The 16,699-nt window shown below is 49.9% G+C and overlaps 1 protein-coding gene across 7 annotated transcripts in view; it reads left to right on the forward strand.

Moving 5' to 3' along the window:
• Window positions 1-5,013: 5,013 nt before the first annotated feature.
• DOCK9 (dedicator of cytokinesis 9) overlaps window positions 5,014-16,699 on the forward strand; it is a 307,165-nt gene continuing 295,479 nt past the window's right edge. For 4 of the 7 annotated variants that reach the window (XM_075918766.2, XM_075918768.2, XM_075918767.2 and 1 more), the window contains exon 1: window positions 5,016-5,287. In XM_075918766.2, coding sequence (XP_075774881.1) covers window positions 5,168-5,287 — 120 coding nt within the window. In that variant the 5' untranslated portion in view covers window positions 5,016-5,167. Of the gene's footprint in view, window positions 5,288-16,699 lie in introns of all 7 variants that reach the window. The other 3 variants (XM_075918762.2, XM_075918765.2, XM_075918764.2) reach the window with 1 other exon arrangement.

Below are 16,699 nucleotides of genomic sequence, written 5' to 3' on the forward strand. Positions count from 1 at the left end.
TGTCAGGAAACTATATCTCTACATCCAGTCCTGATTGGACATGTACCCAAGTCAATATGGGAATAGTTAAAATCTGCCATTAGTACTCAGTTCTTTGTTTTTATAGCCTTTCTAATTAACCTGAGCATTTCACAGTCACTATCTTCCTGGTTAGATAATCAGTAGTATATCCCTGCTGCTATATTCCTATTATTGGAGGGTGGAGTTACTATCCACAGAGATTCTCTTGTACAGTTTGGTTGGTTAAGAGTTATACTTTATTTAAGTCTATGCTTTTCAAGTGCCACTCCCACACCAGCACAACCTCTTCTGTTCTTCTGATATATTTTGAACCCTCCTATTACTATGTCCCATTGATTATCCTCATTCCATATAGTTTATGATGCCTATTATATTAATATTTTAAGATTAGTCACTACTGTTCACCCATCTTATTATTTAGACTTCTAGCAGTTGTATATAAACACTTTAAAAATGTATCACTTTTTAGCTGTCTGCCATTACATGATGTAATTGAATGAGACTCTTTTTCCATTTGACTGTTTCTTGTCAGATCCTATCTGTATTTTATCATCTTTCATCCTCTTCTCCTTACTAGGACATAGACGGTCTCCATTAATAGATCTTCCCCTAAAGAATGTTACTGTCCAAACCACATGCTTCTCTGTCAGCTTTTCCGCAGTCCTTATTTTAAAAACGCCTCTAGAAGCTTTTTTTTTAAGTGCCAGCAATTTGATTCCATTTTGTTTAGGTGGAGCTCATCCTTCCTGTATAGGCTGCCCTTTTCCCAAAAGTTGCCCTAGTTCCTAATAAATCTAAACTCTTTTTCCCTACACTATCATCACATCCAGGCATTGAGCTCCTGCAGTTCTGCTTATTTAACTGGCCCTGTGTGTGGAACTGGAAGCATTTCAGAAAACACTACCATGAAGGTCCTAGACTGCAATCTCTTACCTTGCAGCCTAAATTTGGCATCCAGAACCTTTCTCCTATGCTTTTCTATGTCATTAGTACCTAAATATACCACTACTACCAGCTCCTCCACAGCACTACACATAAACCTATCTAGATGTCTCAAGAAATCTGCAACTTTTGCACCACGCAGGTAAGTCAATATGTGGTTTTTGTAGTCATTGCCAACTATGTTTTTAATGATTGAATCCCCTATAACTGTTACCTGCCTCTTCCTACTGGAGTTGCCTTCCCTCAAGACAATATCTTCAGTGCAGAGAATACCACCCAGAGCTGTCTCTAACAATTCTGGTGCTCTATGCAGCCCGAGCAACTGCACCCCCTCTACAGGATGGGCGGGATACTCAAGGGCTGCAGGCAGGGCAAGAGCAGCGCAGGGAGGTAGCAGGGTTCAGGCCCACCCCTGCAGGAAGCAAAGCGACCCAGCACCTGCCTGCTCTGTTTCCCTGGCTTCCAGCCAGATTGCTCAGGGGAGAGGGCTTGAGGAAAGAAGCGAGACCATTCGCCGCACTCACTGGTGACAGAAAGCAGAACTGGAGCTTGCTGCCAGTGCCAGGCCCCCCCGCTAATCCCCTGGGCCATGTCCCTCACAGGAAGGGCTTTGGGGGAAGTGGTTGGGGGCGGAGACAGTGCCACTCTGTACACGGTATGCAGCTGCCTAGGACACCATGACATTTGGGGCAGTTTGGTGCCCCAAATTTCATGGTGGACCATGTGGCTGCATATTAGTAGGGACAGCCCTGGATATCACAATATCATGTGGAAGGAGGGTCCCATCTGTGGGATTGTTTCCCTCAGCTCCAGTTGGATGTTCTCCTTCCTTGAGACTTTCCTCTGCCTCAACAGCACAGAAGCTCTCAGACTAGGGGTGGTAACATTTCACTGTGTCCCAGAAAGCCTTATTTATGTACCTTTCAGTCTCTTTTAGCTCCCCCCACACCCCTGTTCAGCCACTCTAGCCTCCAAAGGCTGCACATGGTCACTGAAGGGCAGGAGTTCCTTGCACTGAATGCATAAATATGCAACCTGCTGCATTCAGTGCAATAAACTGGATAGTCTCCACTCTGTTGCTGGACTTCTGCCTGCATTCTCTATTTACTCCTACATCTTGTTCCTTTGTTGAGGTTTTGTTTTTATTGGGGGTGGTTTTGGCTTTAAGTTTAAAGACATTTAAAAATGTTAAGTATATCTTGTGCCCCCACCTTAGTAGCCTCACCCCCTGAATAAGGGTTGATGGATGTTAAAGGTCTTAGGGATCAAAGCCTTGATAAGAAGCTTTAGCAGGCTGCCTGGCTCAGCACATGCTCCCCCCAGACAAACAGGGGATATTTCAGTCAAGCAGCAACCTCACAACCACACTGCAGTCTTCAAACCTGGGTAAAAGTAACTTAAAGTTCTTACAGGTACTGTTGTATTGAAATTCTCCTTTTGAAGGGGTGTGGAGAGCTCAGGGCAGGAGGTTGGGGATACAGAGGAGTCAGGGCAAGGGTGTATATGTGGGGGAGCAGGAGTTGTGGCAAGATGCTGGGTGTATAGGGTTGGGAACTTGGGGCTGGACCCTTTCCAGTCCCACAGTCAGTTACCTAGTCCCGGCTCCACACTGCTCTGTTCATGGCCAAAGGGAGTTATGGCCATGGGTGCACTGCATGCAGGCAATGGCAGTGGCATTTGACCATCCTCCTACCGCTCTCTTGCCTTTTCCTACAGGGACTGCATGTCACAGAAACAGCACCTGCCAGCACTGTGTTCAGCCAGTGCGACGAGGGCTAGCAGGACAGGCTGGGAACCCTGCATGCACCTCTACTTCCAGCTGGCCTGTTTCATGTCATATACATGCCTGCTGCTTCCAGCTGGCCTGGCACAGGGCCAGCACAACAAGATGGAAACTGCACCAGGGGCCCAGCTGGGAGTGTGAATGCTTCCACCTGCAGGAGATTGCACCCAGACTGCGCTGTGCCTGAGAGTCCCAGCTGGGTGCTCAAAGGTCATATCTTATCTGCCCCTGAGCCAGAGTAATGGCAGCCAATAGGAGCTGACAAGTGTAAGATTATTACAAATAGTTTCCATAAACACCTACTGCACAAAGCACAGACTGTACTTTCTTGAGGTCCCATGCCCAACCCTTTTCCCCCTCACCTTTAAAACTCATCATGATCAGAACGTCTGGAAAAATTTGTGTTTGCCTCGAAGGTAAGAAGAAAAGTGGCCAGTTTTGTTCAGATATGTGCATGTTAGTGAAATGTTACAATCTTTATCAGGAACAATACAGTAACTCTATTGTTAATGGTTACATTTCTAAACCAGACTTTGAGAAATCAAGCATGCTCCCCCACAGACAGACTCCGTCAACTAAGGAAAAAACCTTGGAGGACAAGAAAAGATCCAGTTGAAGATGTTTTGCAGCATTCAACGCTTCAGAGAAAAGGAAGGAAAGCAGGACCAGGGAGATGCAAGTCAGAATAGAAGCCACTGTGCGTGCGCTAAAGCTCATGGAAGACTAAAATGAGATGTTAACGTGTCTTATCAAGATGCAGAGTGAACAGAACAAAAAGGCCTCCCTATCAGCACATGCAGAATTCTTTTCACAGCCCCATGACCACACACTCATTTTCACAGTCAGGTAATAGTTTTTTTTTTCCAATGCACTCTTCTCCTCGTCACAGTAGCTGTGACTTTGACAACTGGCCATTAACATCACTGTGAGGTTTTCCAATAACACTAACCACCAAGAATTCACCGTATGTGTGTGACCAGGACTGAAAGATCAATAAAGACAAATGTGATGCAGATTTCCATGAGTTTATTTTGTGTGATGCAATCCACACCAATTGCTTTGGTCCCTGGGGAAGCCTGTAATATCCCTTCATGAGAATGCCTCCTTCAGAAAGGCAGTGTGATGAGGCAGGAAAGCAACCCCAGTATCTAGAAATGTCAGTGCCCCTCATTGTCAAAGTGGTTCCTCAGAGCCTCCCTTATACTGATGGTCACCCTATCGGTTTCTCTGACAGCTCAAGTGTTTGGCTTTTCAAATTGTGTGTCCAGGCACTTGTGCCTCAGTGCTCCACCCATGGGCATGTTACTCTCATACAAATTATGTAAGCAATAGCATACAGATACCACCTTGGGAATATGATACTCGAAAAGGTCCAGCCTGCCATAAAGATACCTCCATTTCCCTTTCAATCTGCCAAATGCACACACAAGAACTATGTGCCATGGACTTAGTCTGTTGTTGAACTGCTACTTACTGATGTCCAGGTACCCTGTGTAAGGCTTCATGAACCAGGGCTGTAAGAGGTAAGCTGTGTCACCTAAAGCATTTCCACATCCCCCACTGTAATTTTCTGGTCTGGAAAAAACGTCCTAACCTGCAGATTTTTATACAGGCAACTGTTCCTGAAGATGAGAGCATCATGCAGCTTTCCAGACCACCCCACTCTTATATCTGTGGAACACCCATATACACCTATATTCTAAAGACTCCTCATTGTTTTTAAATCTTTGCAGTGTAGACATAGCCTGTGTGAAGGCAGGTAACCCAGCAGGTCACAGCTACTCTGTGCCTGGGCACATCCCGTCCCAGAAGGCAGAGCCAGGGGCAGGAATGGGCCCCGCCCCCACTGGCGGGCAGCGGCCAGAAAAGCTGGTGAAACGCTGCCCCTCAAGCGCCGCTTCTCCGCCTTTCCCAGCGATCCCGGGGGCGGGGCGGCAGCGCCGCTGCGGACCCGCCCCGCGCGGGGAGTCGGGGAAAGGTCGCGATGAGCTCAGCACCGAGCGGGACTTTCCGGCGCCCGCTGGCCCCGCCCCAGGGTTGGGCGCGCTGGGGAGGCCGCGGGGCGGGGGAAGAGGAGCCGGGCAGGTAGAGAGGCGCGACCAATCCGACGTGGAACCGGGAGACAGGTGTGGGCGGGGCTGTCCGGGTGGCCCCACCTCCTTCGCCACCTGGGCTGCGCCAATCAGCGGCCGCGGCTGCGCCCTTGCCCCGCCCCCGTGGGGTGAGTCAGTGTTTGGGATGGGAGCGCGGCGCGCGCTGGGAGCATGGGCTGAGCGAGCGAGGGAGGGGCCACCTGAGAGGCCGGGGCCGCGCGAGCCGGTGGCGGCTGCTGCGACACTGACTCGCCGCCAACGGCCGGGCCATGGGGGGGCGGGGGGCCGCGGAGTGAGGGGCCGCGAGCCCGGCGAGGCGGCGGCGGCCATGGCCATGTCGCAGGCGCCCCCGGAGACTCGGAAGTTCACGCGGGCGCTCAGCAAGCCGGGCACGGCGGCCGAGCTGCGGCAGAGCGTCTCCGAGGCGGTGCGGGGCTCCGTGCTCGTGGTGAGTGAGAGCCCGGCCGGGCCAGGACCCGCCCCCCCCAGCCGGTCCGGCCGCTCCGCTTGGGCGGGTGCGGGGCCTGCGCGGGGCACGGAGCGGACAGTCCCCGTCTCTGCCCGCACAGGGGGCCGGGGCGCGTCCCCGCAAAGGTGAGCGGGAGCCAAGCGCCTCTCCCGGCCGCCGGGCGGCACCGCGCCTGATGCTCCCCGCGCCCCGTTGACCTGCGGCTCTGGCCCGGGCGGAGGTGTCGGTGCGGCGCGGCGGAGCCCTGGACGCGCTGTGCGAGTGCGGGGCGGGGGCTCAGCGCTGGCAGTCGCCGGGCTGCTCGGGGCGGCTGCAAACTTCCATCCAGTTACAGCGCGTTTCCGCAGCCGGGTGTCTGGCGGGGGAGTAAGTCTGTGCGTGTGTGTGATGGTCTGGGTTGTAGAGAGGTGCGGGCACGTCCTGCGCCTTCCTCTCCACTGGGGATACGTATGCCATGTCAGGCCTCTTCAGCTCTTTCTGAAATCTTTCTAAACCTGGAGTCTGTCTGTTTGAAATATTTTTCCTCTGCCTCTCTATTTAAGATATTGGAGGTGGCTTACAATTTTTTTAAAAAACAATATAAATGTATATTAAAGTTAAGCCCAGATGTATTGGCAATTCGCTTTTACTAAAATAGGGTATTGTGGGGACATAACTATTCTGTGGAATCTGCCTGCAAAGTTAGGCTCTGTTTCTGGCTCTTTCACTGAACCCCCCACTAAGTCATAGTCACTATAAGCATGTCATTCAGACATGTGGAAAATACATATGGCTGAGCAATGCAATTATACCAGCATGAGCCTTGGTGAAACTACTGCTTTTTTTAACAAGAGAGCTTATCTTTTCCACAAAACTATTTCTCCTGATGCTCTTTCAGGAAAGGGCAACAAAAATGATTAGGGGTTTGGAATGGGTCCCATATAATCAGGGCCGGACTAAGGCATGGGTGAGCTGGGCAGCTGCCCAGGGCGCCAACCGATTGGGGATGCCTGATGGCAGCTGTAAGGGATGCCACACGCCCCTTATAGCTGCCATCAGGTGCCGTGCACCCGGCTCCCGCAGCGCCTGCCCTGCGGCGCTGGCCAGCAGTGCCCTTCCCCCCACAGCCGTGGGACCCTTCACTGCCTGGTGCATGTGCCAGCAGCAGTGGATGGGCCGGGCTGGGCAGTGCATGTGCCATGCGCCCCGGGGGCGCGCCCCGGGGGCAGGCCTCGGGCTGCGCGCCAGCGGCCGTGGCCAGCCTGCGTATGCGCCATGCGCCCCGGGGGCAGCGCCGCACGCCCGGGGTGCCAAAAGGGCTCTGGCACCAGGGTGCCAAAAGGCCGGCCCTGCATATAATGAGAGATTAAGACTGGAACTTTTCAACTTAGAAAAGAGGAGACTGAGGGAAGATATGATAGGGGTCTATAAAATCATGATTGGTGTGGAAAAAATGAATAAGGGAAAGTTATTTATTTGTTCCTGTAAGAACTAGCAGTCATCAAATGAAATTAATGGGTAGCAGGTTTAAAACAAACGAAAGGAAGTTGCTCATGCAGCGCACAGTCAACCTGTGGAACTCCTTGCCAGGGGATGTTTTGAAGACCAGGACTTTAACAGGGTTAAAAAAAGAACCAGATAACTTCCATGAATTTTTAGGTCCATCAATGCTATTAGCTAGGATGGAGGGAATGGTGTCCTAGCCTCTGTTTGTCAGAGGTTGGAAATGTTTGACAGGAGAGGGATCTCACAATGTTTACCTGTTCTGTTCACTCCCCATTGGCCACTGTTGGAAGACAGGACTCTGGGCTAGATGGGCCTTTGACCTGACCCAGTATGGCTATTCTCATGTTTTTATGAGAATTTCTCCCCTCAGCATTAGTAGGTTCTTCACTAAACACTGCAGTGGCACTGGTGCAACTGTAAGTGTACACAAATCCTATGACTATGTCTACACTGGCATGTTCATTGTTAAAACTTTTGTTGGTTAAGGATATGAAAAATTACTCCCTCCCCTCAAAGGATAGAAGCTTCAATGATGAAAAGCACTGCTGTGGCCAGCACTTCTGTCAGTAAAACTATTCCTACCCTGCCCATAAAGAATGACTATGCAGCTGCACAGCCAGCTTATTGCAAGGTGCGCAGTATAGACCAGGGGTTCCCAAGCTTTTTGACACGGGGACCAGTAAATCCATTCACAAACTTTTGGAGGACTGGTAACATTCATTTGCATATTTGCATATTCATTAATCAAATGTTGAATGTTCAAACAAGTTGTTTCTGGTCCTCCCAAAGCCCCCAGTGCTAGCTTTAGCAAAGCTTTTGATATGGTCACCCACAATATTCTTGCCAGCAAGTTAAGGAATATGGATTGGATAAATGGAGTGTAAGCCAAGCAGAAAGCTGGTTAGACCAGGGTTTCCCAAATTTTACTTTAGTTGGAACCCTTTTTTCCAGTACTGTCTTTTGCAGCCCAAAAATATAAACACATAAAAAACAAACTGAGAAAATACCAGACATATAACCTTTCTGGTATTTTCTCATTAGGTAAGTTGTATTATTACTAGATGTATTATTTTGTAGTTTCAAACTGCCTGGCTGGTAAATGTGCTCAGGCTGCATCAGTGTGTCTACCAGCCAAACAGTTTGCAATTACTCAAGGATGTGTGTGTGTGTGTGTTTGGGGTGAGGGGGGGGACACAATAGAATCCCTGGGCCAGACTCACTCGTGCTTTGCTGGGGGGGAGGGGAGAGGCAGTGCCCTGAGATCTGCATATGGCTGGGTCAGTCCCGCTCCCCGCCCCCCGCTGTGCCTCTGGCAAGCCCCACTTCCCCCAACCCCCTCTCGGACAGTCAGTTCTCCCCCACTTCTCCTCCCAGTCTCCCTTGGCCAGCCCCAATGCCCCAGGCAAGCCCTGCTTACCGCACCCACTGCTCCCCTACTCCTCCTCCCGATCTCCCCCGGCCAGCTCTTCTTCTGCTGGCTGCCCTCCCTCCCCAATCTCCCTGGCCTGCCCTGATTCCCCCGTCCAGTGCTGCTTCCAGTGGCCGGCTCTCCCCTCCTCCTCCTCCCAGACCCCCTTACGACCTCCCCTAGCTACGCCTCTTCCGGGAGCTGAAACATCCGGCTGCCGACTCTGCCCAGGCTGGCCGTGGACTTGGGGGACCTGGTGCCACACGGTCACTCTGGGAGCCTGGAACACTCTGGCAGCCATGCTGAGGCCCTGTTTTTTTTTTCCTGCGGCCCGGTACTGGTCTGCGGCCCATAGTTTGGGAAACACTGGTATAGACTATAGCTGTAGGCACGTAATGTATCTGCCTTCTTTTCCTCCAACTTGAAAATGCTTACCTGTCCTTTTAAAGTGTTTCCTTATCTACAAGTGAAAAAGCATAATACAGTAATTCCTCATTTAAGACGTGCCTGCTTAACACATTTTCGTGATAGCACAATTTTTTTAGGAAACGTTTTTTGAATCACAGGACCATCCCTGGAATAGCATGATTTCCTCAGCTGGCCCGTTGCTGGAGGCTGCATGGGGCTTCCCCCACCTCCCTGCAAAGCGGTGAAGGGTTCACTGCTTGCTGCGCTGTTCCCTGTTGACTCCCCGTCGCTGGATGCCTTGCCCCTTGTCCTCCGCCCCCGCTTGCAGGCTGGTGGCTGGGTTTCCCCAGCCGGCCCGTCACTGGCGGCTGTGCAGGGCTTCCCCCGACTCCCTGCAAAGCACTGGAAGGTTCACCGCTCGCTACACGGTTCCCCGGCGACCCCCCCGCCCCTCACCCCGGATGCAGTGCGGGTCCCGGCAGACTCGTCACCGGGCATACTTCCAACCCAATCCCCATCCCCTCTCTTCCCCATCTCTTCCCCAGAGCCAAACACCTCCCCTTCCTGCTGTAACCCAGTTCCCTTTCTCCCCCAACCGTATGTCCTGGTCCCAACAGACACCACTGCTTGAAACGCAACCCCCACCTTTTCCATTATTTTCAATGGGAAAATTGACCTCGCGTAACATGTTTTCACTTAACGCGATCATTTTCTGAAACACATCTATAGTGTTAAATAAGGAATTACTGTACCAGTCTACTCATTCTACAAATTAACTCATTTTTTGTAATTGCCAGAGTAAAAAAAACTATTGAAAAAGATTTGCAAAGTGCTGAAAATTATTTTTATGGATGGTATAGAAAAAGTAATGGACAACAAAACTGTTTTGTGGACACATTGTTACATAATATAAAGATAGCTCAAAAGGACCAAGTGAACAATATTCAGTGTTTTTATTCATACATCACAACATTTTTGCTTCTTAGCTGAATTGATAGTGACGGCACTTGTGAAACCTCAGTTCAGCCGGCAAATTGAGCTGGAAAGAAAGCAGGAGCCTGGGGGAAGTTGAGAGCCCACAAGACCGACACCTGGACCTGCAGTGTGTTGGTCAGACATATGGACACAATCTTTTTCCTATTACAGTCTCCCTGGCCCAAATCATGCCCCCTCTGAGCCCTTTTCCCACCCTAGGAGGGGATGCACCTGAGCTGTTCACCTGGCTGAGACTGGGTGATGGTACCAGGAAATGCCTTGCTGTGACTTACTGGCAGGGGGTCTGTGGGAGACCTGTGTCCAGCATGCGGTCTGTACCTCATTCCTCCAGCCACAAGAAGCCCAACAGAACTATGTGTTGCATGCACAACCACCGAAAACTGTGCTTTTTTTTTTTTTACAGATTTTATAGACAGGGCCAATTTTATTTTTATTATTATTTTTACTGACTATGTTTGAATTTACTGATGGTTGGCAACCCTGTGTTGAACCCCTTATTAATTGGTCAGCAGTTTCTCCTTTGAGTAGTTGCATTCACTACAATGGGAATACTTGAAGTAATAAGGTATAAGGTAACCGTGTTTGTATTTTTCTGGTGAACGGAAGGGCAGGAAGGTGGCATGGTGCAGAGATACAGATTGGATCTTTATAGTCTAGGCTTCTGCAGTCCAGGAACATCTGTGGTCTAGCATCCCCAATGGGCGCTCAAGCTCAGAAGGGAATGGGAGGAGTGGAGATGTGGGGGTGCTTGGGGAGGACTGTGGAACGCCATGGGGCTGAACTCCTGGCCCCCAACCTTGGGGCTCTGCAGTCTCTCTGCCTCTTTCCCCAAGTGTATCCCTTCCCCCACTTGACCAATGCTGGCTCCTCTGCTGCTGTCAGAAAGGAGCCCTGCAGCTGGTAACAGTAGAAAGGTATGGCATTGACCACCTCTGGTCTGATAGATTTCCTGTTTTAGGACTGGTCAGGTATTGAGGGCGCCAGACCAGGGAGGTATAACCTGGCCAAAGGTCTCTCTAGCCCACTGTCCTGTTTGCTTACAATGGCGAGTGCCAGATGCCCTAGGGGAAAGAATAGAACCGGTAATCCTGATGTGATCCACCTGTTGCCCATTCCCAGCTTCTGGTAAACAGAGGTTAAGGCAGGGATGTGCGAGAATTTTTGCAAGAGGAGTCACCACTCCATGAATTTTTATAAGTTGACACTGGCTGCATATTTCTACTCTATTCATGAAGGAGTTGTGGGGTCTGGGTTTGAGTTTGGGCACAGGGTAGGGATGCTAAATGGTTAACTGGTTATGGTTAACTGGTAAAGGCTGGAGCAGCCCACCATGGACAGGGGTCTGCTTCAGCCCCACGGAGCCCACCACTGGTAGGAGTGCTCCAGCCCAGCTGGAGCAGCTTTTGTCTGTGACCAGCCCAGAGGACAGGGAGGGGGTTCTAGCCTAGGGCAGTGGGTTTGGATGCAAGGGCAGTGGGAGCTGCAGACTCTGACTGGGATGCACTTATCACAGGTGACTCTCCGCTGGTAGCACAGCAGGGCATTCAGAAAGGCTACCTGCTTGCCATGGCCCTGTGCTGCTCCTGAAAGCAGCTGGCAATCATTGCCCTTGCAGCTCCCATTAGCCAGTTTGTGGCCAATGGGAGCTGTGAGGACAGTGCTGTTGGTGGGGGCAGTACATGGAGCCACCTTGCCATTCTGGCAGGGGCATGCAAAGATGTTAACTGGCCACTTCTGGGAGTGGTGGGGAGGCATGGCATGCAGTTTGTCTGAGCTCTCTGCTTTGATGTGGAACTTGTAGTGGCCTAGAGAGAGATGGGAGGACAAACAGAAACATTATATCTGCCAGACCTGGCTAGTGGGCTGTATTTTGCCCATCTCTGGTTTAGATAATACTTTGCCCTGCCATAAGTGCAAGGGAATGGACTAGATGAGTTCTTGAGGTCCCTTCAAGTTACATTAATCTATTATTTTATAGAAAAGTCCCATTGTTATTAATATCTCCTCATATGTAAACTGTTCCATACCCCTAACTATCTTTGCTGCTCTTTTCTGAGTTACTTAATAGATTATTATAATAGAGTGAGAGGTTGTGTGTAACTCTACAGTACAGAGTTTGGCAGACATAATTTACAAATCATATATCCACCAACTTCTATAGATCTGCTGTGTGCTAGTACATTTGGCTGTGTGTTTTGGTGCTATGTGTACCCACCACTAGTGGTTGTGGTGATGAACAATTTGGAGTACCATGGGTAAGTATTCCAGTGAGCTTTGTGTGTGTCTCTGGTGCTGTGCTATGTGGGAAATTTTACAATAACTTTCACAAGGATTTCTAGTTCAGGTTCCCTCAGTGTCATAATATCCATCCCATATGCTTATTCCATCCCATTATTTTTGCACCATTTTTTAAAACTGACAATATCATGTGACTTTACAGCCTCTGCCATCTCTCAGGCAGAAGTATGGACACAGTAGAGCTCCATCCAGTTCTCATAACTGTTGCTAATGCAGTTTGTTGTAGAAGTGGCAGGTCTGTTGGGCAGTCCCACATTTGCTTCGGTTGTCTGCTATGTCTTTAACACAGTACTGCTACTCATCTTTTTTGTGTCCCAGTATCAGCATCCCCTGCATATAGACGTCTCTTTCATCTGTTCCCTGACTGTTTTTGCAAAGTGTCTTCTCTCCACGGATAAAGAATAACTGTGATTTATTTCCTGTTGGCAATAGCATGTTTAATAGCTCTCTATGTATGTGAAGCTAGCATGGTTGGATGCTCATGAAGATGTGCACTCAGGAAGATGCACTTAAAAGACATGCTGACTTGGTCTACATTGGCAAGATTTTGCGCAAATACTTTTAACGCAAGAGTTCTTGCGTTAAAGTATTTGCGCAAGAGAGCGTCTACACTGGCATGTGCTTTTGTGCAAGAGATGTGCTTTTGCGCAAAAGCATCCGTGGAAGTGTGAAAGCTCTCTTGCGCAAGGAAGCTCCGATGGCCATTTTAGCCATCGGGCTTTCTTGCGCAAGTAATTGATGTTGCCTGTCTACACTGGCCTCTTGCGCAAGAACACTTGCACAAGAGGGCTTATCCCTGAGCGGGAGCATCATAGTTCTTGTGCAAGAAGCACTGATTTCTTACATTAGAACGTCAGTGTTCTTGCGCAAGAACTCGCGGCCATTGTAGACAGGCAGCAAGTTTTTGCGCAGAAGTGACCACTTTTGCACAAAATCTTGCCAATGTAGACACAGCCGTTGTGTATTTAAGGGGAATGGTGCTGTCTTTTGGTTTCTGTGACCTTTGGGCAGTGAAGTTCAAAATTGTAATTGAGTGACCCTAGTCATGTGGGGAGGAGCATGGTGGGACAGCTGCTGGAGGACTGTTGGGATAATGCAGTGTGTACAATTGTACTGAATTGACATACGTAGGCTGATTTGTTTCTCTGCATCCTTCAGGGACGTGGTGCTGTTTAGTTGCTGTTAAAGGGGTGGGGTGGGAGATAAATTTTAAGTGTTAACACATGCACAACTATGTTGAAACAAGTCCACTTAAAATCTTCATAATGTGGACCATGTCTGCAGTGTATGGACATCTCTGAGTCTGTAAGTTTTGTTTGTAAAGTGTTAATGAAGGGACTAGTGAAAAAATTACTTTTTTAAATGGAATTTCTTAACTACGCTCACTTGTTAAACTTGATCTAATGCTTGGTTACCATTGTCTACTAGTAAAGTGTGTGTGTATGTGTGTGTGTTGTTTTTTTTTTAAGCAACAGGAACATGAAAATTTGGAAAACTGAGCAGTGCATATATTCATTGTGTTGTACATGTTTCATGGTATCTGTAGCTGTCTAGATTTGCAGAACCTTTTCTCTGTCTCACTGATTTGTGAACTGTTTAAGCTGTCCAGAACTTTCTGTAGCTGTGGGTCTACTAAAGAGTCCAGGAGAACTGCCCTGTTGTTGTACTCTTTCACAGGCTTGCTGGCAGTTTAAAGTGCCTGTTAGTACGTTTGCAGTTCAACTGGACAGGCACAAGTTACTGCAAACTTTTCCATCACAATGGCTGTCTCACAGGAGCATTGTGTGTTCCATGTCCCTCAAAGTTCTAGTTAGATACAGGAAAACAATGGGACTCATACAGGGATCTGCCCACTTGACGCAAGCCACAGATGTACAAGTCTGTATGCAGATGCTAAGGAGAAGGTAGCCCAACACATTAAAGTATTGATGGAATTTGGTTGAAAAATATATTATATATTTGAGAGAACGACGAAGAGTCCTGTGGCACCTTATAGACTAACTGAAGTGTAGGAGCATAAGCTTTCGTGGGCAAAGACCCACTTCGTCAGATGCATGTGACGCAGATGCAGAGTGGGTCTTTGCCCACGAAAGCTTCTGCTCCTACACTTCAGTTAGTCTATAAGGTGCCACAGGACTCTTCGTCGCTTTTGCAGATTCAGACTAACACGGCTACCCCTCTGATATTTGAGAGAGTTTTTGTGTCCATCTGTGAGTTAAGAGCTTGGACCACAAAATTTGGTATGCAGCTTCCTCTCATCATAACTTAAAAGCAAGGTCAGGAGTTGGTTGTGCCAGGAAAATCGGATATGCCTGGAATGGGATGTTTCACATAAAATTGAAAGGAAGAAGTCTGGTGGCAGGGACAGCTATACTCCAGATGACCACAGGGGGGCAGCAAGCAAGTGTGCTCCCAACAGCCCAAGAGAGCAGCAAAGCAGCTGCTGCCTGGACAATGTAGCCCCTTAGCACCCTGTACCCTGACTCCTGCACCTTCCACCCCCAAACCTCCCACACCTCCAAATCTCTGCTGATTCCTGTATCCCTCAGCACCCTGTACTGAAGGACCTGAACAACACAGGGTAAATCTCTGGTACATAATGGTTTCATTTTGGGCCTATTAGAAGGACTGATGCAATCCTTGTATCCTATCAGTATAATCTCTTCCTGGAACTAAAACACAATGGAGCTGTTACATGTATCCCCACCTTTAATTGGTTAACTGGTTAAACATTGTATTTAACTGGTTAACAAATTAAACATGAATTTACATTCCTATCATCATGGGCGTGCACAGCACATTTAATTAGGGTGTGCACCCAAATAATTTTTTAAAAAAGTACTCTGACCCCCATTAGCCACACCACGCCCCTTACTCCCATTGGCCACACCTCTGGAGGTAACATTCTTGGGGCAAGATGGACACATGACCAGAAGTAAGAGGTGTCATGTGATCTCCCGCTAAAGACTTTTTCCACCATACTTCTACCAATAGACCCCCACCAAACCCCCCTAATGCAACTATCCTGCATTTGCATTAACCCAATGTGTGTGACACTAACTTGGGGGCGGAGAGGCTTGGGGAAGTGTTCCCTCTAAGAGTTTCCTCCCATGAGCAGAATGAATTTTGTGTTGTGCACCGGTATTGAGTTCATGTGGCTTGTTTGGATGTGCCACTGTAGCACCCAAGTTATTAATAAATATCTTATAAACCTCTACCTTTTCCCTCTGCTGCCATGTCTCCCCTTGCTCCATCAGCTCTCCTGGTGCTGGCTGCCCCCCAAACCCTCACCCTCCTTTGCTGTCCTGACTTGGACTCCTGCCCTTAGCCCTCCTGACACCTGCCCCCCTCTACCAGCCCTTCTCTCTCCCCTGTGCCCACTCCTCCAGTAGCCCCACTCTGATCATGTGAGCTACTACCCTCCTCATCCCCTCTCCTAACACCTCCCTCTACACACCTGCCCTGCCTCTCTCCTGTGGTGCTGGTCCCTCCCCTGCAGGGGTCTGCCCTTCTGCTTCACCCCCAGAATCTCCTGGCATCTGCACCTTCCTTTACCCCTGCACCTTCCTGCTGCCTTCCCTGTCCCTCACTGCCCCTGCCCCCCTTTTCCCTGATGCCCACCCCCTCACCACCCTCTCCCATTTCCCTCATGCCCCCATGCCCTAACACGTCTTGCTTCATCCCTGCCTTCCTCATGCCCACCCCTTTTCAAGCCTTCTCCAGGCACCTTCCCCTCCTCGCTCTAACCCCCAATGCCCTTACCCTCTTTTCTCCCAGCATCACCCTGTCCCCCCCTTCCACTGACACTGCCTCTCCTACTCTTTTCCTTATTGTCTCCACTTAGCCTCCTGTCATTTGTCTCTCCTCTACCCTGTCACTTGGTGCCTTCCCCTTTCTTCTCCTGACCTACCCCCTACCCCTCAGCACAAGCCCCTTCCTCTCCCACCACTGCCCTCTATTTTTCCCCCTTCCCCTCCCCTCCCTTCCCTTCCCTTACCTTCAGCTAAGCCGGCTTCTGCCTTCCAGTTTGCGGGGCTGGAGTCAGAGCCGGCCTTAGCTACAGGCCGGCTGGGCCCTAGTCCAGGGCGCCTCACTTTAAGGGACGCCGTGCCATGCAGTGTTGCCGGTTCGGGCAGGGTTGAGTATGAGGCTGGGGCCCTGGGCACAGAAGGGGTGCCGCGCGGTGCTGCTGGGATGGGGCCGGGGATGGGGCCGAGGATAGGGCTCTGGGTGCAGAAGGGGCGCTGTGTGGTGCTGCAGGGATGGGCGGGGACGGGGCCAGAGCCCCAGGCTCAGAAGGGATGCTGTGTGGTGCTGCCGGGCCGGGTGGGGGCGCCCCTGGGTGCAGAAGGGGCTCCGCCAGACCGGGCGGGGCCTAGGGCGCAAAAATAGCTCAGGCCAGCGTCTGTGGTCGGGCCCTAGCTGCTTCTGTTGTGCACGCGCTCTCTCTGCCCCAAAGTGCCCTGTAGATGGCCACAGGGAAAGTGAGGGGCTGTGGCTCCCTGTCTCAAACCCCCCTCCTCCTCCAGCAGCCGCTAGCTGGCCCGAGATATTAGAGTGTGCCTGGGCACACCCCGTGCGCACGCCTATGCCTATCATATAGTGTGAATGTTGCAAATGTGTACATCAGGGTTCCCAATCACAGAATGATTAAATACTGGCTCCGATCCTGGGTTAAGGACTTTTCTGTCTTAAAGGTGGTAACTTCTAAAATCAGGCAACACCTATTTTGAAGTGATACTATTTTTTTCTAAATTGGTTCATTTTTAGAGTGAGTACTTAAACTTTGTGTTTTG

The sequence above is a fragment of the Pelodiscus sinensis genome, chromosome 1 (genome assembly GCF_052426305.1).
Source record: "Pelodiscus sinensis isolate ZL-2025 chromosome 1, ASM5242630v1, whole genome shotgun sequence".
NCBI lineage: Eukaryota > Metazoa > Chordata > Testudines > Trionychidae > Pelodiscus > Pelodiscus sinensis.